This window comes from Brienomyrus brachyistius, chromosome 17 (assembly GCF_023856365.1).
Source record: "Brienomyrus brachyistius isolate T26 chromosome 17, BBRACH_0.4, whole genome shotgun sequence".
Taxonomy (NCBI): Eukaryota; Metazoa; Chordata; class Actinopteri; order Osteoglossiformes; family Mormyridae; genus Brienomyrus; species Brienomyrus brachyistius.
The window spans coordinates 12,877,067-12,901,813 of NC_064549.1; the positions used below are offsets into that span (position 1 = coordinate 12,877,067).

The following is a 24,747-nucleotide window of genomic DNA, read 5'->3' on the forward strand; positions in this document are numbered from 1 at the left end:
CTGTGGCTTAGTGTATAAATAAGCATGCTCTTAGGTTAACCATTGCTGGTTCAAAATCCACTCTGTATGCAGTGACTGTATTCTGTAAATAACTTACTGTTTCATTGTACGGCTTTAGTCCTCATGGTACAATTGGGATCTTTCAGCAGCTTTTTCTAGGCCATCTGGGTGGCTGAGTGGGGATGATGATAGCTTTGGCCTGCGGTGTCCCGGGTTCGAGTCTCACATCAGGTAAGTATGAATCCATAGTGCCAGTGCGGAGGATCAACTTGATCAATATATCAATATTGATCATATGATCAATATGGCTGGTTTTGAGTATGTATATTCTTTGGGGGGGAGAGAAAGGCATCCAGTAGGGGCCTTTATATACACTAATTTAGATAAAGACAAACTTTATTACATTTAATGTTTCTTATTAGCCATTACTTAGTGTTCTTAAATCCTGCTAGGCTTTTTCCAACTCCATCATGAACATGGGCTATATCACCCTCCTAGAGATGCACTCACTCTTACAAGCACTCAGGACTGTGACCTTAAAGTTCACCTGCACTCACATGGGATTCAAACTCATCACCTTGCGAGGGAAAAGTCAGCAGCATTATCTCTGGACCACAAGCAGTCTACTAGTACTCCTCCTTCTGAACACCTACTTGAATCCTTGAATACTGGTGATGTTCAAAAGGCAAAGGGGGATTCGAACCCAGTAACATCTCATAAATAGACTCAGTTACCGCAAATGCTGTTTGAGTCGCAGGCATCGTCGCTTGATGGATTATGAAGAGAGTCCTAGACTGTGGTCCAATGTCCATTGACCCAAAACCCAATGACTGTATACTTAAAATGGAGCCATTAATATTTAGGCTACTTTGAGTTTGAGCAAATTTATTTATTTTTTTAACCATGACTATTAATAATTTAAAAAAAGGGTGACCATAAATATATCTAAAAAAATATAAAAACAGGACAAATCTTGTTTCCACAAATGTGCACAAAAGGGAGTAGAAATTATGTTGGTCTCCAGTTCTTGAGTGTGTGTCACACTGCACAGGACATGGCCGTCCCTGCTGGACCAGCGGCTGTGCTGCTGAAGGACAGTCCCTGGCTGCTTCGATACCAGTCTGTTCCGGCGGACAGCCGGTAGCCTGATCAGCCATTGTGGATCCATGAGTCCCAGCTTCAGACCATAGTACCCCTCCCCTCGACTAAGTGATCGCCGGCACCCCCATATGCTGAGCTCCAGCACCAGCAGGGGGCGCTTTGGGGCTTCCCAGGGAGTCGAAGTGGAGGGAAGTGAAGCCCCCACCCTCTAGGGCTCAGTCCTCAGAGCTCTCCTCTGACTGCTCCTCATTCGTCTCCTTCCAGCTTCTCCTCTTCCTCGGCGGCTCCCCCTGGGCCTCGGGGCTGACACCCCGTTTCCTGGCGACAGCGGCCTGCTCTTCCCCCTCCCCCTCAGAGTGGCTGTCCCCCGCGCTGCTGTCAGCCCTCGTCTCCTGCTCCTTCTCCCTCCTCCTCCTCCTGTGCTTCGTCTTGCCGCTACTTCGCTTCCGCCGCTTCGCCCCGCTGTCGCTGCAGCTCCTGTCGTCCGCCGAGTCGCCCGCCTTCTTCCTCTTCTTCTCTTTCTTTTTCTTCTTCTTCTTTCTAGCCGACTTCTTGGAGCGCTTGTGCTTCTCAGACTCTAGGCTGGCTTTGGTCTTCTTCCTCCGCTGTACATTCTCCCCGTCACTGGACTCCTTGTCACTGGAAAAAAAAACAAAGAACTTTCAGTGCCTGATTTGCTCTGAGTGTGAATTTCAGTCATTTGTAACAGCATTACTACGTTCCTCTCATTTTATAAATACCTGGCACCTTCTCTGACAGTAATGCTCAGCTCCTTAAATACTCGCATAAATGCATTTATACTTTTACTGTTTTCTGAAATTGTAAAGGTACAATACAGGTAGATTTGTCATTTTACAGAATTAAAACATTCACTGTCATCTACAGATAATTCCAGAAATGCAACGGCACTACCGTTATCACGCTACCAGTGACGGCTGTTTAAGGTGGACCACGCTGGCGATCGTGTTTCCTTACCTGTCTGATTGGAACTCCTCTGGGTAGAGCTCTTTAAAGCCGCTGTGTCCCCACCTGAAGCACACTGCAGTGTTACCTATCGCTTACAGTCACAGCAGACACCCAAGCGTTTACACGACAGGCCCGCGCATAAGAGGCCGCCCGTCACGCACCGATCCGGGTCGCTGGCCTCGAACTCGTACAGCTTGCGGGTCCAGTACCGCGCCTCCCGCTCTGACCGCTCCCCGAGCCGGTCTTCGGAAGAGCTCCGGCCTTCGGCTGCGATGCGATCGCAGTGCATGCTGCCCCTGGTACACGCAGCAGGTGATCACACACGGGACATACAAAGACGTGCCCGAAATATCACTGACACACACAGGTACTGCGCACCTGGCCAGGTATGCCGGAGCCGGCCTCCTGTGACAGCTGCGCTCCTGAGCCTGTTTTTCCATGTCGCGCAGCTTCCACATCTCAGACTCCTCCTGAATCTGACAGTCGTAGGGAGTGTTGTCTTGGCTTAAAAAAACGGATCTCAGCCATCAAGCACGAGAAGAGCTACACATGCACGAGGGCCGGTGATCTCTTGTGTCAATGAACAGTATGAAACAGTCCGTTACTAAAGATATACAGACCTTATTGTGTGCGTCCGTGTGCCTTATTACGTTTCGCAGCAACACCTTTCCCATGGGTACCCGAGACATGACGACACCTACAGGTGAAGCATAAAACATCATGTAAATATCAGAAAGCCATCTTCCGCTACAAGATCGTAGGTTTAATAAATACTTCCTACAGTGCTTATGACGCTTCATTGACTGTCTTGTTTATATTAATATTACATCCTATCCGGAGGATCGCTTTCATTAATGGTTTGTCCTTTGTTGCCAGGTTGAGCTAAGAGCTCTTATAAGGTCTTGTAACACCGGAAAAAAGTTAACGCGTTTGACATCTACAAAGCTTCTTGTGTAGCCAACTCTACCTCCATACATGCCATTACACCTGCAACATCAGTAACTCTGTTACTAATAAATCACTTTAAAAGTCCTTACGATAACCGTATCTATGTATAGCTGCCGAGTTATCTGTGTGGCACCGTATCATACTAAATGACCAGTAGTAACTGTAGGGGACAATGATGTCTACTTCAGACAGGTACTTCATTTAAGAGGATAGGAGGGATTTAAGTCCCACTTACCCATTGTACATTAAACCGGAATACTAACAATAAACCAACTGGCGCTTAGGGACCTTTCGGAAGCTAACACGCTAACAGCTAGCTTTCACTAAAGGCGTTACCGACAAGCACCTTGACATGTTTGATCTCTAAAATGCAATAATACCTACAGTGTCGTCACTTCATAAATGCAAACAACGCAGCCTGAAACCAAAATCTTACCCTTCCGCGACAGTGATTTTAACGAAGACCAGGTTTTATAATACCGAATCCAGACACATAAGACTTCCTCCCTAAGCTTGAACAGTGCGGAACCACGTGTCGTACGATTAATCCCGCCCACTACAAAACGATTGGCCGTAGTCTGCATTCTGATTTGGTAATCTCCTGTCAATCACTCTATCCCGGGAGTACGGGATTGGGCGACGGTGTTTCGGCCTTTAAAATTGGCTGAGTATGATATGAAACAGAAAAATATTGACTACTAAAATACCCAATAAGGAAAGGTGTACACGGTGTGTAGCTATAATGGGATCATTTTACTTTCAGAGCAATCATAACCCCCTTCTGTTCAAAACACATAAAAACACTATGCAAGATATTTAAACTGAATTTATTCCAATGAAAATATTTAATGATTTTCCAAAAGGTTGTCCAGATAGAAAGCCTCTTCAGTCTAATTCTGTACTTTCATTTCATTCTGCGTTTGCTCGGATCCCTCTCTTTGAGCCAGCGTTGTGACCTAAAAAGGCCACTTCATGGTCCACCTGAGCTGTGATTATCACAAAATAAAAGACCCTGGAGAGACCGTGTGGACTGGCAACGACGGCACTGTTTGGTCCATTAGTCTGCGGAGGGTTCGTAAGATGCGCTGCGGGGTTCTGGATGGCGCTATGCGAAGTCGAGACCCTTGATGGAGATTATGGAAGCCTACGAGACCATGAGCTCAGAGCAGAGGCAGGGACACAGACAACGTTTCTCTCTTTCTGTTGAAAACGGCTGTGGTTTCCTCCTCTCTTACTGCCGCTGGGAGCTCCAGGTGAAGTCGGTATAGGTCCTCAACCTGCAGCAGGATGTCATCCTGTGGGAAGACAGCAGGTACCTAGTAAGCAGTAGACGTACCTAGATGCACCGTGGGGTGGAATGAGACCAGCACAATGAGCATGGATAAAACTTCAGAGAAAAGCATGTCCCACTAGGATATGCACCTCCAAAATATCTGCAGTAAAAGGTACATATGTCTACATGGTTTGTTTTAAAAATTGCGGATGCCACAGGGTGTGTGACGACGATGAGGAGGATGAGGGGGATAACAAGGACGAAGGCAGCTACCAGTGAAGCGCTGAGCTGGCACTGGGAGACGGAGCGGACGCCAGGCAGGTGCACCCTCAGGCGGATGCTGGCCGCCGGGCACTCGCTCAGCGTGAGCTCGTACTTTGGCTGCTGAGGCCATGGCGTCTCCGTGTTGGAGATCACCTGGATGAGAGGTGGAGTTTGGGGGCCGGGCTGCTCGAAGGGGGCCAGGACCACAGGGGGGTCATCTGCTCTGCTGCGGAGTGAAGAGATCTGCTGCAGAAAGGAGGCGTCTGTGGGAACTAGGTCTGCGGCCAGACGACAGAATGCAGTTATTACCTATATCGCCATTACAGCTTGCATCTTATTAGTAATAACAATAATGATAAGAAGAAGTACATAAGAACATAAGAAATTTACAAACGAGAGGAGGCCATTCAGCTCATCAAGCTCGTTTGGGGAGATCTTAACTAATAGCTCAGAGTTGTTAAAATCTAATCTAGCTCTGATTTAAAGGAACCCAGGGTTTTAGCTTGGGCTACACTAGCAGGAAGACAATTCCATACTCTAACTACATGCTGTGTAAAGAAGTGCTTTCTCGAACTCATTTAAAATGGTCTCTTGCAAATTTCCACTTATGGCCACGAGTTCTAGTATTTAAACTAATATTGAAGTAGCCAGCTGGCTGAACAGCATCCAGACCTGTTAGAATCTTATATACCTGGATCATGTCCCCCTTAGTCCCCCTTTCCTACTAGTGAGTTTTTATTATTATTACTTGACCCGAATATAAGGCGGCTTTTTTTTCCCTCAAAATACACCTGAAAAATACATCTGGTGTCGTTTTATATTTGGGGTCTAGACAAAAAAGATTGTAGATGCCGCCAAATACGATATTTTGTAACGAGAGTTTTGATTTACCGTTATATTGATTTGTCGTAAGATTTCTTGCAGGAGCGTGAGATTCTGAAGGCGTGAGTGTCGCGTCAGACGCGTGAGAGCCGGCATCCCTGGCAAAGCGTGTGTTCAGCGTGTGTTCAGCGTGTGTTCAGCGTGTGTTCAGCGTGTGTCCCTGAGCGCCGTGTAAGTTGTTGGCTTCTTTGGCTGTGCCCCCCCCCCCCCCCACCCCCATAATTCATTTGTTATCTGAAATGTTTGCTGTTTAACACTTTGTGTAATCGGATTGCATACGGTTGCTTTTTAAACTGTGGTTGCTGGTTAACTTATAATAAATAATATTTGGGATTCTGAAAACTTTTAAAAATAGTGGCCAAAAAGTGGGGGGGCTTGTCTTGTGATTGGCGTTGTCTTATATTCGGGCCAATACGGTATTATTACGATTATTATTATTATCATTATTAAGGTGCCGGTCACCTCTGGCTTTCTCTCTGGGGGTATTCGGCAGGGACAATGTAATATTGTGAACATGCACTATATAAATAAATTTCAATTGAACTGTATTGAGTTTTTGTCTAGCGCATCTTTCTCTCCATGACACGGACACACATGTAGGTGAGAGCGAGCTTGGCAGTGAAGGGCTGCCAGCTGCAGCAGTGCCCATGGACCTGGAGGTTAACAGCCTTGCTCAAGGGCCCAGGGTTATTCTGCGGAAGCTGGGCTCAGACCAGCGAGCTTCCCATCACTGGCTAACCATGCAAATTCATCACAAAGCTCTCCATCCCTAGTATGAAATCAGCTGTAGCCGCTTGCGTCCTGACAAATCAGTGGAGAGCGTCACCTGCTGCGATCTCTCTCCCGTACAGGATTTGCACCAGGCTAAACCAATCAAACGCTCATCAGCGACCGCTCTCACCCTGCTCTTCGCCTTTTCCAAGGCCTACCTAGTGGAAAGCACTTTCAAGCAGTAAAAAACAGAACCACCAGACACAAATACAGCTTCTTCTGACAAGCTGTGGTAGCCATCAATCAGTGATGTCCTCAAATGACCTCATATTTACCTCACTATTTACTTCATTACTGAAATGACCTTATTATTATTGCTCACCGGCACCTAGGTGTTAAATTCCATTGTTCTTACTCAGTACCATCTTGCAGTTTCTACCCTCCAGTCATTTCATATACATATATATTTATATATATATGTATATTTGGGGCAGTGTGTGGCTCAGTGGGCTAAGCCTGTGTCCTTGTAATCAGAAGGTCACAGGTTCGAACCCAGCCTCAGCATGTCTGCGGGTCCTTGAGCAAAACCCTTAACCCCCAGCTCCCTGGGCGCCGCTACGGGTGGCAGCCCTTCGCGGTCAACTTACTCCACAAAGAGCAAGTTGAGGGAGGCGTAAAGATAATTTCCCTACAGGGGATCAATTAATTTGTTGTACTTATTGTGTTTTTATCAGTATATCCAAGTCTGTGCTTATGTCCTGCACATTTCATACCAAGTAAAATTCCTTGTGGATCTTCATGAATGGTGGATAAACCTTGATTCGGATTCTGTTACCTGGGGCAACGGCCCGCCGTGAGGAGGCGAGGCGCTCATGCAGGCTCCGCTCGCTTCCCATCAGGTGGGTCTTAGCGACCGTGTAGCCCTGCGACACCTGGAGGTCGTGTTGCTGCTGCACAAAGTCCACGGCCAGCCGGGCCGACCATGCACGCCGGTCCCCTTCCTGCTCTCCGCGCAGGACCTCGGGGTTGAAGGCCACATCCAGCACGTAGTACGTTTCTATGGGAAGAGGAGAGGGGCCGGACCATGGCTGTCAATCAACGCAGGCCGCCTCCTACTCTCTGTAGGTGTGCTTTCTGATTGGCTGAGTTGAAGGGTGCATTTAGGATATGCAGAGGCGAATTGAATTTCAAGTTTCATGGTCACGCCGCAACCCAGTAGGACAAGCGGTTTGGAAAATGGATGGATGGATGGATGGTCACGTGTGTGAATACAACGAAATTCTTATGCTACAGATGCGGGGTGGGGTGGGGTGGGGGGGAGAGCAGATGCTTGGGTAGATGGGACAAACATCAGTGCAGTACTGGCAGACAGTGCAAGAGAAGACAGTATATTACACGAAAATATAATAAGTAGTGCAATATGGGGATGATATAGCTAAGCGGGATGTACAAGTTGATACAATCTAAAGTGTTAGAAACATGCAGGAAGTACATTGATAAAACAGGATTGTGCAATACAGTGGTTGTAGGATGGACAGGCACAGATTGTTGGTTGCTTAGCAACCTGAAACGGATGTGGCAGGTGGTAGCATAATGACCAGTGGGCTGGAGGTACAAGAGCTGAGAAGGATGAAATCATGACATACCCGGGCCCTCTGAGACCATCTCCAGCCTCCCCCCACACAAAGGCACGGCGTGGGCCGGGGAATCCGGCCGGGGTACCCGCTTCCAGCCGCACACATTGATGTACAGCACCCTCTCCTCTGGCCCCTGCAACAAACACCATTACTTACTGGTGTCCCTGTCCTGCAAAGCCGCTAATTCCGCCGGTTTTAGACCGGCAGCAAATCACAGTATTGTAGTACTCAGTACTTGCTCTACTGTTAAAAACGCCGTTTAACACATACAGTACTGCAGTAGGGTTGCCAACTTCGGTCAGCTGGCTGCAGTGTGATTTTCAAACCCAGACAAGTATCACAGGTGTGTTTACGCTTATGCATATCACATGCACACGCACTTACATGTATGTAACAGTTTTTTTACCTCGCAAATAGTATGCAGGGTTTGCAGTTACCCCAACGCTGTTGATGTAGCTGATTTTGGGTTTATAATGGATTTGTGGTAAGATTTCTTGCATGATCAGTGAGAGTTGGCAGCCCGGCTGCAGTTAAATTCGGCGTAAGACCTGACTGCCACAGCAGCTTAAGTCTATAGCACTGTACCTGTACCATACCAGTATATGGGTCCGCAGGCAATACTGGGGCTCAGGCGGTGCGCAGAAGTCAGCCCCCTCCTGGAGCTGCTGCCGAATGAAGGCCTGGTAACCCTCCGGGTCGCTGTCCGCCATGTCGTCCAGCATGGCCCACAGCTGCTGGGCTGGAGTTGCCATTTGCATCCTTCTCAATGCCGGTAAAACAATGAATGGTAAAAAATTACGTTATGTAATAACTACAGTCAGATACAGGTGACAGTGCAATACTGTGCAAAACTCCACATGTTTGAAGCTATTTATCTAGGTAGTAAGTGCACAATTTATCATTAGAACATGTGCAAATTAAGAGTAACACAATATACATATCTGCTGTTCTCCAAAAAGTTACTGACATGTTGGATAGCTAGATGAACACTGCTTCAGTTCCCAAATCTCTCCTCAGGGGCACCAAAATCATTACATGCATTTGTTAAATTTCACCACCAGCTCATTTAATCTATTAACTTAATTAGTTAAAAAAAAAAAGTCGATGAGATATTGATTATACGAGGTGTGCTAGCTGTCGAGTCAAAAAAATAGCGGATGAATTAAGTGAGTTGTAGTGTGGATGGTTGATTGATACTGGGGTGATTTTAGCATACGTTTTCAAATGCCATCCATCCATCCATTTTCCAAACCGCTTATCCTACTGGGTCGCGGGGGGTCCGGAGCCTATCCCGGAGGCAATGAGCACGAGGCAGGGAACAACCCAGAATGGGGAAGTTTTGAAATGGCCAAACTAAAACATCCTGACAAGCATAATAGCATATTTTTACACCAACATGAAGATCATCCATCCATCCATTTTCCAAACCGCTTATCCTACTGGGTCGCGGGGGGTCCGGAGCCTATCTCGGAAGCAATGGCCACGAGGCAGGGAACAACCCAGGATGGGGAAGTTTTGAAATGACCAAACTAAAACATCCTGACAAGCATAATAGCATATTTTTACACCAACATGAAGATCATTTAAGCATCATTTTCTCTGGCTGCCTTAGACTTCCGCACAGTCCTGTAGGTATGCATGCCTGCGCCTCCGCCACGTCGTTAACCACACATACATACTGGCTGCATGGTTAAGCGCGTGCGGACCAAAACCACCGCGAGTCCTACGGCCTTAATTCATTATGATCCGTGAAGCCCACGCGCGGAAATCCCGACTGACCTTAGCATGTAAACTAACTGGTGCACCAAAGACCGCCGCTAACTAGTCTTCTTTCACGCTGCAATAAATTCTCAATATCAAAATGTAGTGAATAATACAAAACTTTTAGCTTGTTTACACTGGTTAATGAATTTACATGTGATTTACTTACCTATGTTTATTCTTCAAGTAGCGCACGGTGTGCTTGGCTACTGATAGTTGTTCCCGTTGCCATAGAAACGGGGGGGGGGGGGGGGGGGTAGGGCGTACTCGCGAATCTGCCAGTTCGCGAAAACGTGAAACAGTAATAACTCACGCCAGATCCGACTGTTACGTGCAAGGCCAATTTTATTAGTTAAATAGGAAAGACAGCATTTATACTTGTGCACGTACAGCCAGATGATAAGAGAGGATAACAAATTTGATCCCAGAGAAAAATTCTTGAAAATTTTGTTTCTCTAATCCTAAAATGTATCAGGATATTTGACCAATATTTTTCAAATATATTTGATTATTATTAAATGACCTGTGTCTTCACAGTTACAATGAAATATAAAAGAATCATAAATACATTCATAACAGTTGAAAATAAAATATCACCACAACTAGGATCTTTTCACAGGAAATACAAAACAAGTGTAATGACTGGACGGGAAGAGGATCCAAGCGGGGGCGCGCAGTCTGGAGTGCCGACAATTTCATTTCACTGCTGGCGTATCAGTACTGTACATATGCGGGGCAAATAATCCAAAATGCGAACCGAAAATCAAGAAAACCACCGGAACAAACAGGAGTCGGAAGCCAAAACCACATTAAAGAACAAATAATTTAGATAGGTAAGAAGAGTGCAGGTGGATAAGCTACAGGTAATCGGGTGACCCACGTGGGTATGGCTCGATGCGGGCATGATAGGAAAATCCACATTTTTCTGCCTTTAATGAACTTCAGGAAATTCCTTGCATATCTGTCCCACAATTATAGCACCGAGGCTGGACATGATGAGATCAGTGATTCATGAATAGAAATGATTACAGGAAATTGCAGTTGCTAATTTAGGGTAATTTGTTTTGGTTTGGTGCATCGGTCTTGATCAGAGTGTAGTTTTTGCTTCTTGGGTCACCTGACACCGTCTGTCCCGAGAAAACCTCTCTGTCTCAGCGGGGTGACACCACCACGAACTCAAACACGTTCTGCTGAATCGAACACAAAAACCAACCGTCCTCACCGAGGTCTGCGTGTGCTGGCGATGTCCTCTTCAGTGACTCTGACATGGAAAACGATGTTTCAGAAAAAGCATCGCTGCGTACGAATGTAATACGATACAGAAATGCAAACATATGCATATAAGCTGCGGGGGGTAGGGGATCTGACCTGGGGAGCGAAAGTTTTGCATGTTCGGGAGCCAGGATTCACTGAACTAATCTCTCCATGAATGACAAACAGTATGTGCTACCATAAGTCGGCAGCACTGGACTGCGATCATTATCATTGGGAAGTAATCTTACTGAATGAAAGTAACGAATGTTATAGCTCTTTTCGAGACACCCAAAGTGCTTTCCAGAACCAACAGGGAGCCGCTATATCCAGCACCACTGTTTATTTCATATGATCTGTTTCATTTAGAAACTCAGGCTTTTTAGATTAACCAAACAGAAAGGCGTCAGCCTATGGAACATTAGACTGAAAATACGCACACGGGTTTCTGCAGGTTACCCTCCAGGATAAAAACAGTCTGGACAATATGTGTCAATTCAGGTATGTTTTGTTGTATTATGTAAAAAAAAAGTTTAAAAAAACTTAGTCTGATAGAATGTCCATAATTTTCTGTTTCATTCTTTTTCCTATTTGAGACCTGCTTTTCTGGCAAGATTATAGCTTTGGAACAACAGTCCTCGCCGAGGTCTGCGAGTGCTGCCGATGTCCTCTTCAGTGACTCTGAAATGGAAAAGAAGATGTTTCAGGAAAAGCATCGATGCATACGAATGTAATACGATGCAGAAATGCAAATATATCAGCTGGGAAGGCAGCCGTTCTGCACCAGTACACTCACACCACAGTAGCTAAATGGTGAAGGAGCAGGAGAGAATTCACCAGTTAGATATTGGGGATATTTAGGAGGCCAGATCTGAAAGGGCCACAATGGGTAATTTAGCAAGGATATGGGGCTACCACCCCTGCTCTTTCGAAGGATCAGAAGTGATAGGGACACTGTGTAACTGCACAGGGGCACTGGCATCCACACAGACCACAGGATGGACTAACCTGTTGGTCACACCAACACCTCTTCCAGCAGCAACCCAGCTTTCCTACTTGGTCTCCCATCTAAGTATTAGCCAGGCCCAAACCTGCTTAGCTTCAGGCAGATTATCAAATCTGAACTGTAGGTGGTACTGACAGTTATGCCGGATAAATTACCTTTATCACTGAGGAGATTACGAGGCTTTATAAAGTTCATGTTACCTCCATGATGTTGTATATCCAGTCCAGGAACTCGACCACCTTGCTATAGACGCCGGGCTGGTTCGGTTCAGCACAGCCTGTCCCCCAGCTGATGACGCCCACGAGCCTCCACATGCCTTCTTCTTGGCACACCAGCGGCCCCCCGCTGTCCCCCTGGGGAGAGTGACAAAAGTGTTTCCCATCGCGTCCTCGGTGACAAGGTGTCAGTGGTGTGACTTTAGGAGACCGAGGTGTGGAAAAGCACTAAGGCGTAACATACACTGTACCGCCGATCATATTCTGTCACTTCAGCTGATCGCATCAGTCTTGGTAAATGCTGTGATCAGACTCGGGTCCGCAGATCCCAACCCACCTGGCACGTGTCCACCTTGCCTTCTGCGTATCCGGCGCACAGCATTCTGGGAGTGATCTCACCATTGTACATGCAGGAGCTGTTGCACTTCTTCATGCTAATTAGGGGCACCATGGCCTCCTTAAGAGTGTCGGGGATATGAACTGCAGCAGGAAGAACATCTGTAAATACTATGCTGCATTTACCCTTTTTCCAGTGTTTATGATAAGAACAAGTAAATATAAGTAATACTGCACTCATTATTCATACATATGGAGAGTATGGCATGACGGGTTTCGATATACAGTACCCGTCAAAAGTTTGGACACACTAAGCCGCCTACAAACGGGAGTGATAGTGTCACATCACATGACCTGGCCACCTGATCTGGACACAGTAGAAACTGCCATACAGTAGGGTCAGTCAGTCCCTGGGCCAATTAAGTTTAAGGGCCTTGCTCAAGGGACCAATGGTGGGATCACACTGTCGACCCAGGGATTTGAACCAGCAACCTACCGAGTCCAAACCCACAGAGCTGCCCCACCACATCAAATTATTTTTTTTATACTTTTTTGTTCAGTGCATAATTCAAATATGTTGTTTCATAGTACTGATGTCTTTATCGTTATTCTGAAATATAGAGAATAGTACAAATTCTGAGGGTAGGTGTGGCCAACCTTTTGACTGGTACTGTATATAGATCCAGAACGGCGGAGCAGCAGGACTTGGTGGGACTGTAATTGTGGTTCATGCCTGTGGTGATGTGTCTAGACGGTGACGCACCATCATCTGGGCTGGTGTGGCCCCAGCCTGAGACCCAGCACTGCGTGCCCCCGGGAAACTCCTGCTCATACCGGGGAAGACACACCGGCCTCACGGTGTCTGTGGGAACCACATGAGGACGAGCAGCGAAGCCTGTGAGGGTTTGCTGTACATCTGCATGCACAGATCCTCCGTGCTACACGGCACTAATGACCGACCTGTAAAATTCAGCGGCATCTTCAGTTTCATCAGGGCAACATCGCTGTCATGAGTCCTGTGGTTGTAGTTCTTGTTCCAGATAATCTTCTCCACTAAGTGTCCGGTGTGCTGGGACAGCCTGCCTGAGCTTCGGGTCACCATGCCGGCGTACACAACCCATCCGGCAACCTGAGGGAGCCTGTAACTTCGGGGGCAGAAACGCAGCCGAAATGAGACCTGCTGCTCTCATCTGTGCTTTTACTCACATTCCAGGCTATAATTTCCCACCCTGAGCCACTGAGCCATTGGTCCCGATAAAGAATGTGACCTTACACGTGCACACAGTGTGCGGCAGTCAGCACCCACAGGCTGGTGATGATGGACCCTCCGCAGCTGTGCTGTTCATTGTAGTAGAGGCTGACCAGCCAGGGCCATCTGCCCAGCGGGGCCTCATGCCCCCCGACAATCCTTGGCAAATTGGAGTATGTCCCACACTCTCAGGGAAGAGACAGAACAGCAGCAGCATGAACGAGAGAGCAGGAGAATACGATTTCTGAGATGGGCACTATTTTCTGTTTTGCTCTATCTATCCATCTTACATAATCACTCATCCATTAAGGGGTATGATAAGGCCGGAAGCAGAAAGTACCAGGCAGGAGTACCCTGGACTGGATGTTAGTCCTCTGCAGGTCACACAATCACGCTAGAAGCAAGTTAAAAACGATTCACCGAAACTGAAAAGGCACTTGGGGAAAAGCTACACAAAAACGGGGAGAGTGTGCCAAGCATACTGACACAGAGCCAGGGATGTAAGGGCTTAGCGTGACCCACCTTGTAATCAGGCGTATTTTCACGTCTTATTTTATCGTTACTTACCAAAGCATTTCAAGGCTATGATCTTGCCAGATATGCAGCTCTCACTTAGGAAAAAGAATGAAACAGAAAATTATGGATATTCTCTGAAAGTTTATTGTTTTTTTTGTACATAATACAAGAAAACATACCTGAATCGCCAAATTTTCTCCAGACTGTTTTTATACTCGGGGGTAATCTGCAGAAAGCCGTGTGTGTATTTGGGTCTGATGTCCCCCAAGTTGACACCTTTGTGTTTGGTTAACCTAGAAAGGCAGAGTTCCTGAATGAAGCAGACAATGTGAGCCAGGGGCTGGCAGAAGCGGCACAGCGCCCACCTCAGGTAGCCCAGGCGCCGGCACACCAGCGTCCCCAGGGAGGCGTTAAAGCTCTCGTAGCAGGCGGGCAGCCAGGCCTGCAGCTCCTCCAGCTGGATCTCCAGGAGGGAGTTCTCCGGGCTGATTCTGTAAAACACTGAAGTGCTGCGTTTGTGGATGGTATTCATCCGCTAAAAGGTGGGGAGCGAAGCATGGTGAGAACTGGGCGAAAAAAAATGCTGACAGGGCTTCTGTGAAGGTTTCCTGAAGAATTAAAACATCATTGTTGTTTCTGATAAACATGGAATCTCCTCTGGATGGGGACACTGTGGGACAGATAGTCCCCCATCCCGAGGTTCAGCTGAGGTCGGAATGGCTAACGAGCATACAGACCTTTCCTGGTGTCTGCCGTGGAGATGTCCTCCGTCACATTGCAGAAGGATGTCTCCTTAGCATTCCCCAGTCCAGTCGGGGTCTGACCTGTGTCAGTCCTGAGAAGCCCTTCAACTGCTGGCAAAAAACAGAGGTAGATGCATCTTACCTCTGTGTGACATGTGTACTGTATGAGAACTGAGTTCAGCCTTTTGGATTAAAGGCAGACACTCCACACTTACATTTGTGGAAACATTTGTGGAGTTTCTTACCTAGAAACCACATTCCAACAGCAATACCGCCCAGCAGCCCAACTGCACAGACAGCAGCCAAAACTCCTACCCACTTCTGAGCTGTGATCTTGGCAGCACCTGGGAAACATTCACTCATTTTCACTTCCCGTTGTCCTAAGTGATTTGCAAATCAGTTTAAAAAGTCAATAAAAGCAAAGCACTTAAAAACAATCATATTGACTACAACACGCATTATAACAGAAGCAACGTCGCCCTCTTCTGGAAAAGAAGTGAATTACACAAACACAATGACAGGGCGACTCGCCTTGGTCCGGGGGCGGCACCTCCCTCAGCCAAGCTGGGTCTCCATGGGCTGCGCCGGCCGCACTGGTGAAATCCGCCGGCGGCTGCTTCACGGACAACGTGTCCGAATCCATACTCTGGGTGAGGAAAATGTTAGTACTGTGCCATTCCGGTTAAGGAGCTCAGCTAAAATGTCTCTAGGCTTTTCTCCCAAGGGGCTGCAAGGTGAGAGCTCGACCAGTCATTCATTGCAGGCTACGCCAAACTGAGCTACGCATGAAAAAATAATACGTACAAATTATTATTACATTTGTTATAACAAATTATTATATTAACGCAATGCATATTTTACAATATAACTTTACAATATAATTTAATTGGTAACACTACTTGATGTGGCACAAATACTTAGCAATAACTCGGTTACCACTGAAAGACAAATTACGAACAAATCATTTACAAATATAGTAATTGAGATACAAGGTGCGTCAAGATTCATTGATGACGAACAAACATGACAACACTACGTCACTTGTATTATTAATTATTCATTAGGGTGCCGCTTTACAAGGCTAGCCATATAAAGAGTTTACGAATGGTTTATAATCTGGTGATTAATTAGGTTGTAACACTTTGTAAATTATTAATAGACAATTTTAAACAAGTTATAACACAGTTTTCTTTTTATTAATGCGTTACTACCATTTACAAGTAGCAAAAGGGAGCCTTATTGTAAATTGGTACCAAATATTGTAAGTGCTTCAGATAAAACATGCTTCCGGATGTATTAATGATTAATTAACATGAGATTATACGTGCGATTTTGTGGCTAATTAATACATAAGCAGTGTTTGGGAAGCTACTTTTAAACGGTGGCTTTTAAAGCTACAAACTACTTATGATTAAAAGCAACTAAGCTACAGCTAAGCTACTGTTTTAATATAGTAGTTAGCTACACTACAAGCTACAGAGTAGATAACTACATCAAAGCTATTTCATTCAGCTGCGCTACTTATGAGCTACTGAAAAAAGTAGTTAGTGACGTAGCTCATTTTAGCCACACTGTACGTAAGTAACAGTATAATGCTATACCTAGATATATTGTTTCAACGTTGAATTATAGTTAAATGCGTACATTACGGTCAGTGTTAAATTATCAACGTTGAAACTGAATTGATTTTTGGTCAGATTTTCAATACTGAAAAACTGATGGCGGCAAAACCTTGATTTAATGTTGATATAAAGCGAAACATTGAAGATCGACGTTTTTTCAACCTTCTTGACTGATATGGAATCAATGCCATTTCAATATGTGTGCTATCTGAGTATATTAATTGTGCCGCATCAAGTAAAGTGTTACCATTTCATTTTATTATAATTAATATGCTGAAATAGCGGGCATCTCTGGAGTAAAACCGCTTCTGAGGCCAGGCGCGTCGTCAGCCTTCCGCCTCAAACACACACATGTGCGCACAATAAGAGCCGCTGTTCAGTCAGCACAGGTCACAGCACTGACCTTTGCTTCTGTCTAGAGGCTCCCACACCTGCACCGCTCCTTGCCTCATTTTCACCCAATGCATTAAAACAGTGACTTTGTCATTTTCTTCCACCAATCCGTATGCAATACTGAATACACGAATATATACTATTAACGCGTTTTACGCAGAATTATGCCGTTTTCAAATCGTATTGTTGAATTTAGCTAAAAAAAACAGTCAATGCAATATCAATGCAAGTTATGCATCGCAAGATTTACAAAAGTTAGTTGTAATACTGTGATCTTCATGTGCACGAGGTTTTTTTTATACAAATAAATGACGTATATTTATATTCAACATAAACGTATAATACATTTTAATATAGAATATATAAAACATTTTCAAATAAACGTATAATTCCCGCAACCTCCTCTGTAACTAACATAACACTACTAAATACAGATGCTCTACTATTTTAGCATGCATCGCGTAATCAAATTAATTAAATAAACGGAATTTCGTATAATTAACCTAACCGCTTTCCTCCGCAATTTGCATACTCACAAACCATACCGCTAGCATTACGAATACAAATACACCTGTCCTTAATTTCTGTAAAGTTTTGTATAAGGCTGAGAGTGGTGCCGGTTTACCATATTTACGGGGCGTGAAGGCTCTCCTGGACGGCGGTAGGATGAGCCACGTCGCGCTGCCATTCAGCACGGAGCGACTCTGGATTTTCCCCGTGCAAAAAGACCATGAGGTCAGCAGAGGAACAGAGAATGAACCTGTTGTTTTGCCAAGGGGTCATGGGGCCCACCCAAGGCTGGCTGAACTAGGTCTTTGTGAAGGACATAACACCTCTAGAGACACCCAGCTTCTCACTGATAGGATATTCATGAAGGGGGGGGGGTGTTAGAGATGAACCCTATGCTGCCAACAGAAGGTCAACTTTAAAAGCAGAGCTGACAATTCTGTAGGTTTTCAGAAAAGACATAATTGGAAATTGCTGACAAGCCAAAAGTCAGGCCGTTTCAAACTGACAGACGTAATCTAGCTAATGAAAATTTTCTGAGAAAAGAAACAAACATTTTCCTGCTGACGTGATGACAGGATGGCTCGGAGATCACACTTCTTTCTCTTTTTAGCAACATTTGATGCGTGAAACAGTGAAGTGGAGTTCTGTTGCGTAGCGTGGGTTAGCCTGGGCATAAAGGCCCTCTCTGAGACACTTTTACACAGGAACTGTGGTGAGTTTGTTAGGGGTCTAAGCCATGGTCTAAAAATGGGCTTTTCGGGTGAAATAACTGCAGCACTGTGATCAACATGACCAGAGCTGATTGGAAACTGAAAGGTTGATTTAGTATTTTTGGAGGTTTTAGTGAAGTTTTACGAATATCATTCCTGTCAGTCTGTACTTATAAACATTTCTGGAAGCTCATTTAATTATGGTGGGGGGGGGTGAAGTGATGTAGTAGGAAATGAAAGTTCAGTAAGAATTTCTCCAGGAAGGCTGCCTACGGTAGGGCTGCAGCCTCCCTGATACTCTTCCATTGCGCCGTAGTGTTTCATTACCAGCCTTGACTTTGTGCTGTTGTCTCCTTATGCCAACTTGAAAGCCAGTGCCTTCAAAGTCCAGGTCCTATGAACGATCTCCAGAGACACACAGGGCAGCATCTTATCTGCAGCTCCTGTGGCTTATGGCTGAGGAAATGATTTCAAATGATCAAAATGAGCCAAACATCATTCAGGTTCATTCGCGTAACTGAATAACAGATATCTGTCAACATGCTCCTATCGAATTTCATTATCTTTCGCAGACAGTGCATGATGGGATAATTTCAAATTTGCTTATACTACTCTTACCACATAATTGAACATTAAGACTATGCACAATATTTAAAAGTCAAAGACTAAATACAATTTTTTCATTAGGTGAAATTTTATCCTGTGGGCTCGAATGTGCTCTTTTGATTTACAGATTCTGTAAACCTGTGGTTTAGCAGCAGTTCTTTCACATTTCAGAAGCCCTCGCTGGAGCTGCAAACCCGCAGCTTGTGTTTTCTTTACAAGCCAACATTGTAAGACTCTGACTCACCCCTTGCTGACAGTCTGCCACTTAATATCACCACCTTCCATCCAGCCGCTGTAATCAGATCTCGCTGTGGATGTTGTGACGCTGTAGCCGAGATGCATTTGCCAATGAAGCCGTGATTTACTTCTTCTTCACTATGAATCAGCTCGCATGCAGACGAGAAGCTGGCCTGGAGGGGTCTGTGAAGTTCCCAGAGGGCAGGAAAGCAATCCTATTTTAGGCCAGTATCCTAAAAAGCCTTTTTCTATTCACATGTCAAATAAAATTTTCCATCTTACTGTATAAAATAGCCTATATCACGTGTAAATGGGCTGTAGTATTGCCTTTGCTTGTAAAAGCTCTGATGGAGTTTATACAATAAAGTGAAATCCGTCTTAACACTACTTGGCCCTGAATGAGTCGAAGAAATACCAATTTGCTAAATGTCCTGTTGGAATACGATGGAATATTAAAGTTAATATTCAGCCATTTTAATCTGAGGTGTGTTTTCTATGAACCTAGACTCCCCTCTTCTGAGCTGTACTGCCTGCCAGAGGTAGAAATTTCAGGTCCAGAAAGTACAAATCCATACCGGGATTTTGTTTCAACCAACCAGTTAAGCATAAAGACTCACAGTGATATAATACTTAAGTGGTTTGGATTTTTACTTTCTGGACCTGAAATTTCCAGCTCTGCTGCCTGCATATTTGTTGCATCGATTAAGAGGTTAAGTCGTAATCTGCTAATTTAATTCGTGGATCCGGTTACCTGAAGATCATCGCCTCTATCGCGGCATCAGCCCTCGTTTCCCCAATGGAGAATGACACGCCGAGGCTTTTTGCAGCACATGCACTCAGCGGGACAATAATCCCGTCACTCCTATACCCGCCACAGGGAGCTGCGGCCAATGTGCCGCTGTGTGACCGCCATCAACGATCTAATGGCACTTTCTTGAGCGCTGATTTTGCTGCCAGGCGATCAACAAAACCGCAAACTGCAGAAGCGGAGCCCTGCACTCTCTGGCATAAACTGTAAAGGAGAATGAGGTGTCGGGTACTATGGACAGCGCTAAGTGTCATACTGCAACTCTGCAAGAAGGAAGCCTGTACAAGTCTCTGCCATGCTAGTGAGTCTGCTTTACTATTTAAGAAAAATACGCGCGCCGTCTCCAATTGATATACTTATTTAACAACATTCTTCAAATACCGTTAAAAGCATGTTCATTTGTATTTTTTCGTTTCTGGGCGTGTCCCGTAGTATTATCCGGAAATATTCCATCCATCCATCTTCTAACCTCTTATCCTGGTCATGGTCGCGGGGGGATATTATTGCACCACTTGTAAATGTTAAAAAATGTAAATGTTATTATAGATGTAACCAGTTTGACTTGATGAAGTAGTTGATCGTCTTCTGAAAGTTCTCAGTTCGACGTTACTTTACTCATGTGTGCGACGTTCATTTTGTTTGGTACCAAAACCCAACATGAATTTATATATATATTTTTTATATATATACAAAAAAAAACTGAAGTAGTTTATAATTAGTGTAAATGATCTATTAAGAATGGATGCATCTGAAAAGATTTAATACATGCTGTTTGCTTAGACAGAAGAAATGCCCCGGGACGTTTTTTCAATGCTACGCTGGTGCGTCTCTCAGAATACTTAAGCGACGGCTATAAAACGGGAGTCCGTCCAGTCACGGACTGGAAACGATCCACAATGGTATCCATAGACCTGATGGTCTATGCAATACTTAGCGTGGTACGTATTAACATTTTATTGTCATATTGTGGATTTCACTTTCATTTTTAAGCAACGGCACATACTATTATTTTCTATCCCATCGCAGGATGAAAAGAACCAGGTTCTGACGACATACATATGGTACCGGCAGGTATGAGAGAGATCTTAATGTGTCCACACTTTTCCGTACTGTATAGAATTTCTGCTCCAGATCAAATTTAGGCCCGTGAGTAGATGCCTCACGTATCCGCCGAGAAAGGTCCATAGAGCCGCACTTCACGTAATTAGAGAGGTAAAATAAGTTACAGATGCAGCACAAAGCGCCTCCCTAGGTGCAGAGAGGCACGTTTCCCCCTGAAAATGAAATTAACTTTATGGGTGTACAAAGCGCCCCCATATCCCAGTGCGTCCTTCTCTTACTGTGGTCTCTGTGACACGCAGCAATGGATAGACGAGTTTCTTTCCTGGAATCCGTCAGATTTCGACGATGTGAAACAAGTCTCTGTTCCTATGAGCAGCGTGTGGATGCCGGATATACTGATCAACGAATTGTGAGTATAGTTCCTTCATATAAACTGTGGGTTAAACCTAAGATGAGGCCATCGGGAACCTGTTAGGTGTGTCATCTTAGCTCGCGCTTGGAGACGTACATGCGTCAATTCTATTGGAGTAATTTTGAAAATCTTGTTTTCGTGTCAGTGTGGATGTGGGAAAGTCCCCCGACATCCCCTATGTTTACGTGGAGCATAACGGGCTAGTACGCAACTACAAGCCGATCCAAGTGGTGACGGCGTGCAGCCTGAACATCTACAACTTCCCCTTCGACGTGCAGAACTGCAGCCTCACCTTCCAGAGTTGGCTCCACACCAGTAAGACTGTCAACCAGCCCCAGCAGAAATCACGTTCAGTTAGGGGGCAATTAAGGTTTCATCAGGGGTGGGAACCAGCAGAGGATTTGGGCTGTGAGAGGTTGCTGATTCGGATCTATTCAATTACAGGACACTGCAGAATAAATATAAACAAATGAGAAAAATATTTTAAAGAAACAGTAGGTCCGTGACTGACTATGAAATGTATGAGGTAAAGAAACTGCCGGCTTTCTTTTCTGCAGTTAAGGACATCAACATCTCCTTGCTAAGGTCATCCGAGGAGGTGAAGGATGATAAGTCTGTTTTCATGAATCAGGGAGAATGGGAGCTTCTTCATATCCTGTCCAAATACAACACCTTCAGCATCGACGAGGAAGACTTCTACGCTGAGATAAAGTTCAATGTATGCCTCTATATGTTTTGTCTATATTAATATGTAGTTGTAGAGACTTTGATCTGACTTGGAGACTTTTTTCACGAAGGCGCCATCTGCAGACTGGGCAATGAGGTGGGGCTACGCCTGAGGCGTCCATGGGCATGTAGATGTAATGACTGTAATGGTAAAACTGAAAATAATTGCTATATTCCAGGGGTGAAACCTGTTTTCATCTAATATGTCCCCTGTACTGAGACCGATTACTCCCCGTAAACAGTTCCCATATACGGAGATGTTTTGTTGTAGAATTGTCGGATGTCAGATATACTGTTTTCAGAGACAAAATGACATGATGGTTTCTTCGAAAGGTTTCTTTCTCTGTTATAATGGATGATGAAGTTAAATATTAAACTTAATCTGATTAGCTATATTAGCTGTAACTCCTTTAATAGTCCAACTGCATTTCAATAATAAAATGGCTTGTCATAGATAACTCTCCATATGTCGGTTTCGTGTAGGTCCGCCCTGAAAGTTAGCAGAGCCAATGGATACGACTGTGGGCGGGGATACGCATGTAGCCCCGCCCCATGTAGCCCCACCCCCTGTGTAGCCCCACCCCATTTTCCAGGCTGCCGCTGGGTGTTCTTGCCTCATGCTGCTGCACTCTGACTTCTGTTGCAGGTGGTGATCCGGCGCAGGCCACTCTTCTACACAGTCAGTCTGCTCCTGCCCAGCATCTTCCTCATGGTGATGGACATCGTGGGCTTCTACCTGCCCCCCGACAGCGGGGAACGAGTCTCCTTTAAGATCACCCTGCTGCTTGGCTACTCCGTGTTCCTCATCATCGTCTCTGACACGCTGCCTGCCACGGCCATCGGGACGCCACTCATCGGTAGCCAATCACATCATCCGCACGGCTCAGCTATGACACGATTCTCATTTCCACGTGGCAATCTTGCACAGCACTCGTGATTCTTCCCTGAAGTCATGCTCAGTCCTTTGAACAGTGAAATCACTGGGGATAGCCACAGTAAAACAGTCAAATCATAAATAATGCTAACAAATTTTTATACGAATAGCGAAGTCACACAGACAGTATTCTCATTTCAATAGTGAAACACACTATACTCACCATAAAACAGCAACACGTACAAAATACTCACAATTCATCAATCACTCTCAGCACTGATTCACATAAACACACACTGATGTCTTGTGTTCTCCATGGCGACCATAGGAGTCTACTTTGTGGTGTGCATGGCCCTGTTGGTGATCAGCCTGACCGAGACAGTTGTAATCGTACGGCTGGTTCACAAGCAGGATCTTCAGCCACATGTCCCCGACTGGGTCAAACACCTGGTGCTGGAGAAGGCCACGGTGCTGCTCTGCATCCGGAACCAGCACAGGCTTGGTCCCGACCCATCCCGAGATCCGGACTCACTGCGCTGCAACGGGAATGGTGTGAATCCCAGTAGGAGTCGACGTCAGAGGTTCTGTCTAAATGTGAAACCCTAAATTTTGGTGACATATTGTCCTGTGTCCTACAGTTCAGTGCAATCATCACGGCGGCCAGCCGAGAGCAGACATGGTGGGTAGGGCGGAGCTGGCCCAAGGGGCGAGGGCCGGGGAGGCGGTCATGGACAGCGTCCTGCTGGAGGTGTCGTCCATCCGACAGTTCCTGGAAAGACGAGAGGAGTACCGGGAGATCGCACGGGAGTGGCTGCAGGTGGGCTATGTGCTGGATGTGCTGCTCTTCCGCCTGTACCTGATGGCCATGGTGACATACAGCATCACACTGGGCACCCTATGGTCCGTGTGGCAGTACGTCTGAGCCGGACAGCCAACACCCACTGTGAAGCACAAACTAACAGCAAAAGGAGAAGTGCTGCAATTGCAGGATGGTCCAAACGAGGGCGACAAAGCAACACCTGACAGTAACAAGGGTACGTACAAATGCATCTTGACTGTTAATCGTCGAATATTCTGTATTTCATTATTTCACATTGCATTTACATTGCTGTCATCAACTGTATAAGTGAATAACTATTAAAAAAGTACTTATTGCTGTATTATTACTGGCCATTCTGTAGTAAAACACTCCAAATGGATTTAATGCCAAGTAACAACATTTATATGCTAAATTAGTGAATTGAAGATATCTGATTTTATTTTTTATCAGTCGGTGTAAAATCATGTGGAAAATATCTCTGTAAAAATATCTGTAAAAGCTGTTAAGTGTGTGCCTTGACATTTTATAACAGTAAAATATTCCTTTAAAACCTGTTGTGGTTTAGCTGTTATCATCACACATAATATCAGGAAGTTCCTAATAACGGTAATTATCGCTAAGTAAGTATGATTATTTCAGTGCAGTGGAGAGGGCAGTTTAAAGGTGATTATCACATTATAACAGAGGACAGTGTAAATGTGATTATCAAACCCAACCGGGAAGGCGGTGTAATGTTACATATTAAAGCCAAGGATTTGCATATTGCTACTCATCCTCTAGACAATAAAAAATCCCCTTGAAGAAAATGCGCTTGGCAGGTGTGGGATGAACATATGCTTGTACATAAAGAGCAGGCGTTTTTTACCACGAAAAAAAGCTGCCAAAATGTCAGCATTCCATCATTCCCGATGACAGTGTGGGGCTTTGGAGAGCTCCTGCTTGTCACTGTCACTGCTTAAGCCACCTACCACACTGCGCAATATAATTATAACTGCCTCCTTACCAGTATACAGTTTATCTGGATATAGACAAGTATAACACTCCAATAATCTGTTTTACAGTGCTAGACTGTCTATGGATACAACAAAGCAATCAAATAGGCTTATAA

The 24,747-nt window shown here is 45.2% G+C and overlaps 4 protein-coding genes across 6 annotated transcripts; 1 reads left to right on the top strand and 3 right to left on the bottom strand.

Annotated features, from left to right (window-relative positions):
- Positions 1-868: 868 nt before the first annotated feature.
- nkapd1 (NKAP domain containing 1) lies at positions 869-3,705 on the bottom strand. Its single transcript, XM_048981797.1, has 6 exons — positions 3,452-3,705; positions 2,688-2,764; positions 2,446-2,543; positions 2,229-2,363; positions 2,077-2,130; positions 869-1,740 (listed from the first exon to the last, which is right to left on the bottom strand). Exons 1-6 carry the CDS (start codon positions 3,597-3,599, stop codon positions 1,317-1,319), a joined length of 936 nt encoding a protein of 311 aa, XP_048837754.1. The 5' UTR covers positions 3,600-3,705; the 3' UTR covers positions 869-1,316.
- A 105-nt stretch (positions 3,706-3,810) lies between these two features.
- pih1d2 (PIH1 domain containing 2) lies at positions 3,811-9,775 on the bottom strand. 2 transcript variants are annotated; one of them, XM_048981800.1, is made up of 6 exons: positions 9,713-9,775; positions 8,379-8,541; positions 7,792-7,915; positions 6,981-7,202; positions 4,706-4,830; positions 3,811-4,310 (listed from the first exon to the last, which is right to left on the bottom strand). In XM_048981800.1, the coding sequence occupies exons 2-6, from the start codon at positions 8,538-8,540 to the stop codon at positions 4,176-4,178; spliced, it is 768 nt and encodes a 255-aa protein (XP_048837757.1). In that variant the 5' UTR covers position 8,541; positions 9,713-9,775; the 3' UTR covers positions 3,811-4,175. The 2 variants fall into 2 exon arrangements, with proteins under 2 accessions (XP_048837757.1, XP_048837756.1); XM_048981799.1 differs by having other exon boundaries at positions 4,562-4,830.
- A 113-nt stretch (positions 9,776-9,888) lies between these two features.
- Positions 9,889-21,663, bottom strand: tmprss5 (transmembrane serine protease 5). Its single transcript, XM_048980464.1, has 15 exons — positions 21,512-21,663; positions 18,945-19,120; positions 17,500-18,550; positions 15,391-15,505; positions 15,105-15,203; positions 14,854-14,970; positions 14,482-14,617; positions 14,296-14,409; positions 14,168-14,211; positions 13,625-13,787; positions 13,312-13,490; positions 13,115-13,213; positions 12,353-12,495; positions 12,001-12,153; positions 9,889-11,475 (listed from the first exon to the last, which is right to left on the bottom strand). The coding sequence occupies exons 3-15, from the start codon at positions 17,560-17,562 to the stop codon at positions 11,467-11,469; spliced, it is 1,434 nt and encodes a 477-aa protein (XP_048836421.1). The 5' UTR covers positions 17,563-18,550; positions 18,945-19,120; positions 21,512-21,663; the 3' UTR covers positions 9,889-11,466.
- On the top strand, positions 19,802-24,107 carry LOC125711505 (5-hydroxytryptamine receptor 3A-like). 2 transcript variants are annotated; one of them, XM_048980462.1, is made up of 9 exons: positions 19,802-20,046; positions 20,526-20,683; positions 20,772-20,816; positions 21,107-21,216; positions 21,365-21,534; positions 21,777-21,937; positions 22,592-22,802; positions 23,148-23,381; positions 23,458-24,107. In XM_048980462.1, the coding sequence occupies exons 1-9, from the start codon at positions 19,962-19,964 to the stop codon at positions 23,739-23,741; spliced, it is 1,458 nt and encodes a 485-aa protein (XP_048836419.1). In that variant the 5' UTR covers positions 19,802-19,961; the 3' UTR covers positions 23,742-24,107. The 2 variants fall into 2 exon arrangements, with proteins under 2 accessions (XP_048836419.1, XP_048836420.1); XM_048980463.1 differs by having other exon boundaries at positions 23,148-23,369.
- The last annotated feature ends 640 nt before the right edge of the window (positions 24,108-24,747 follow it).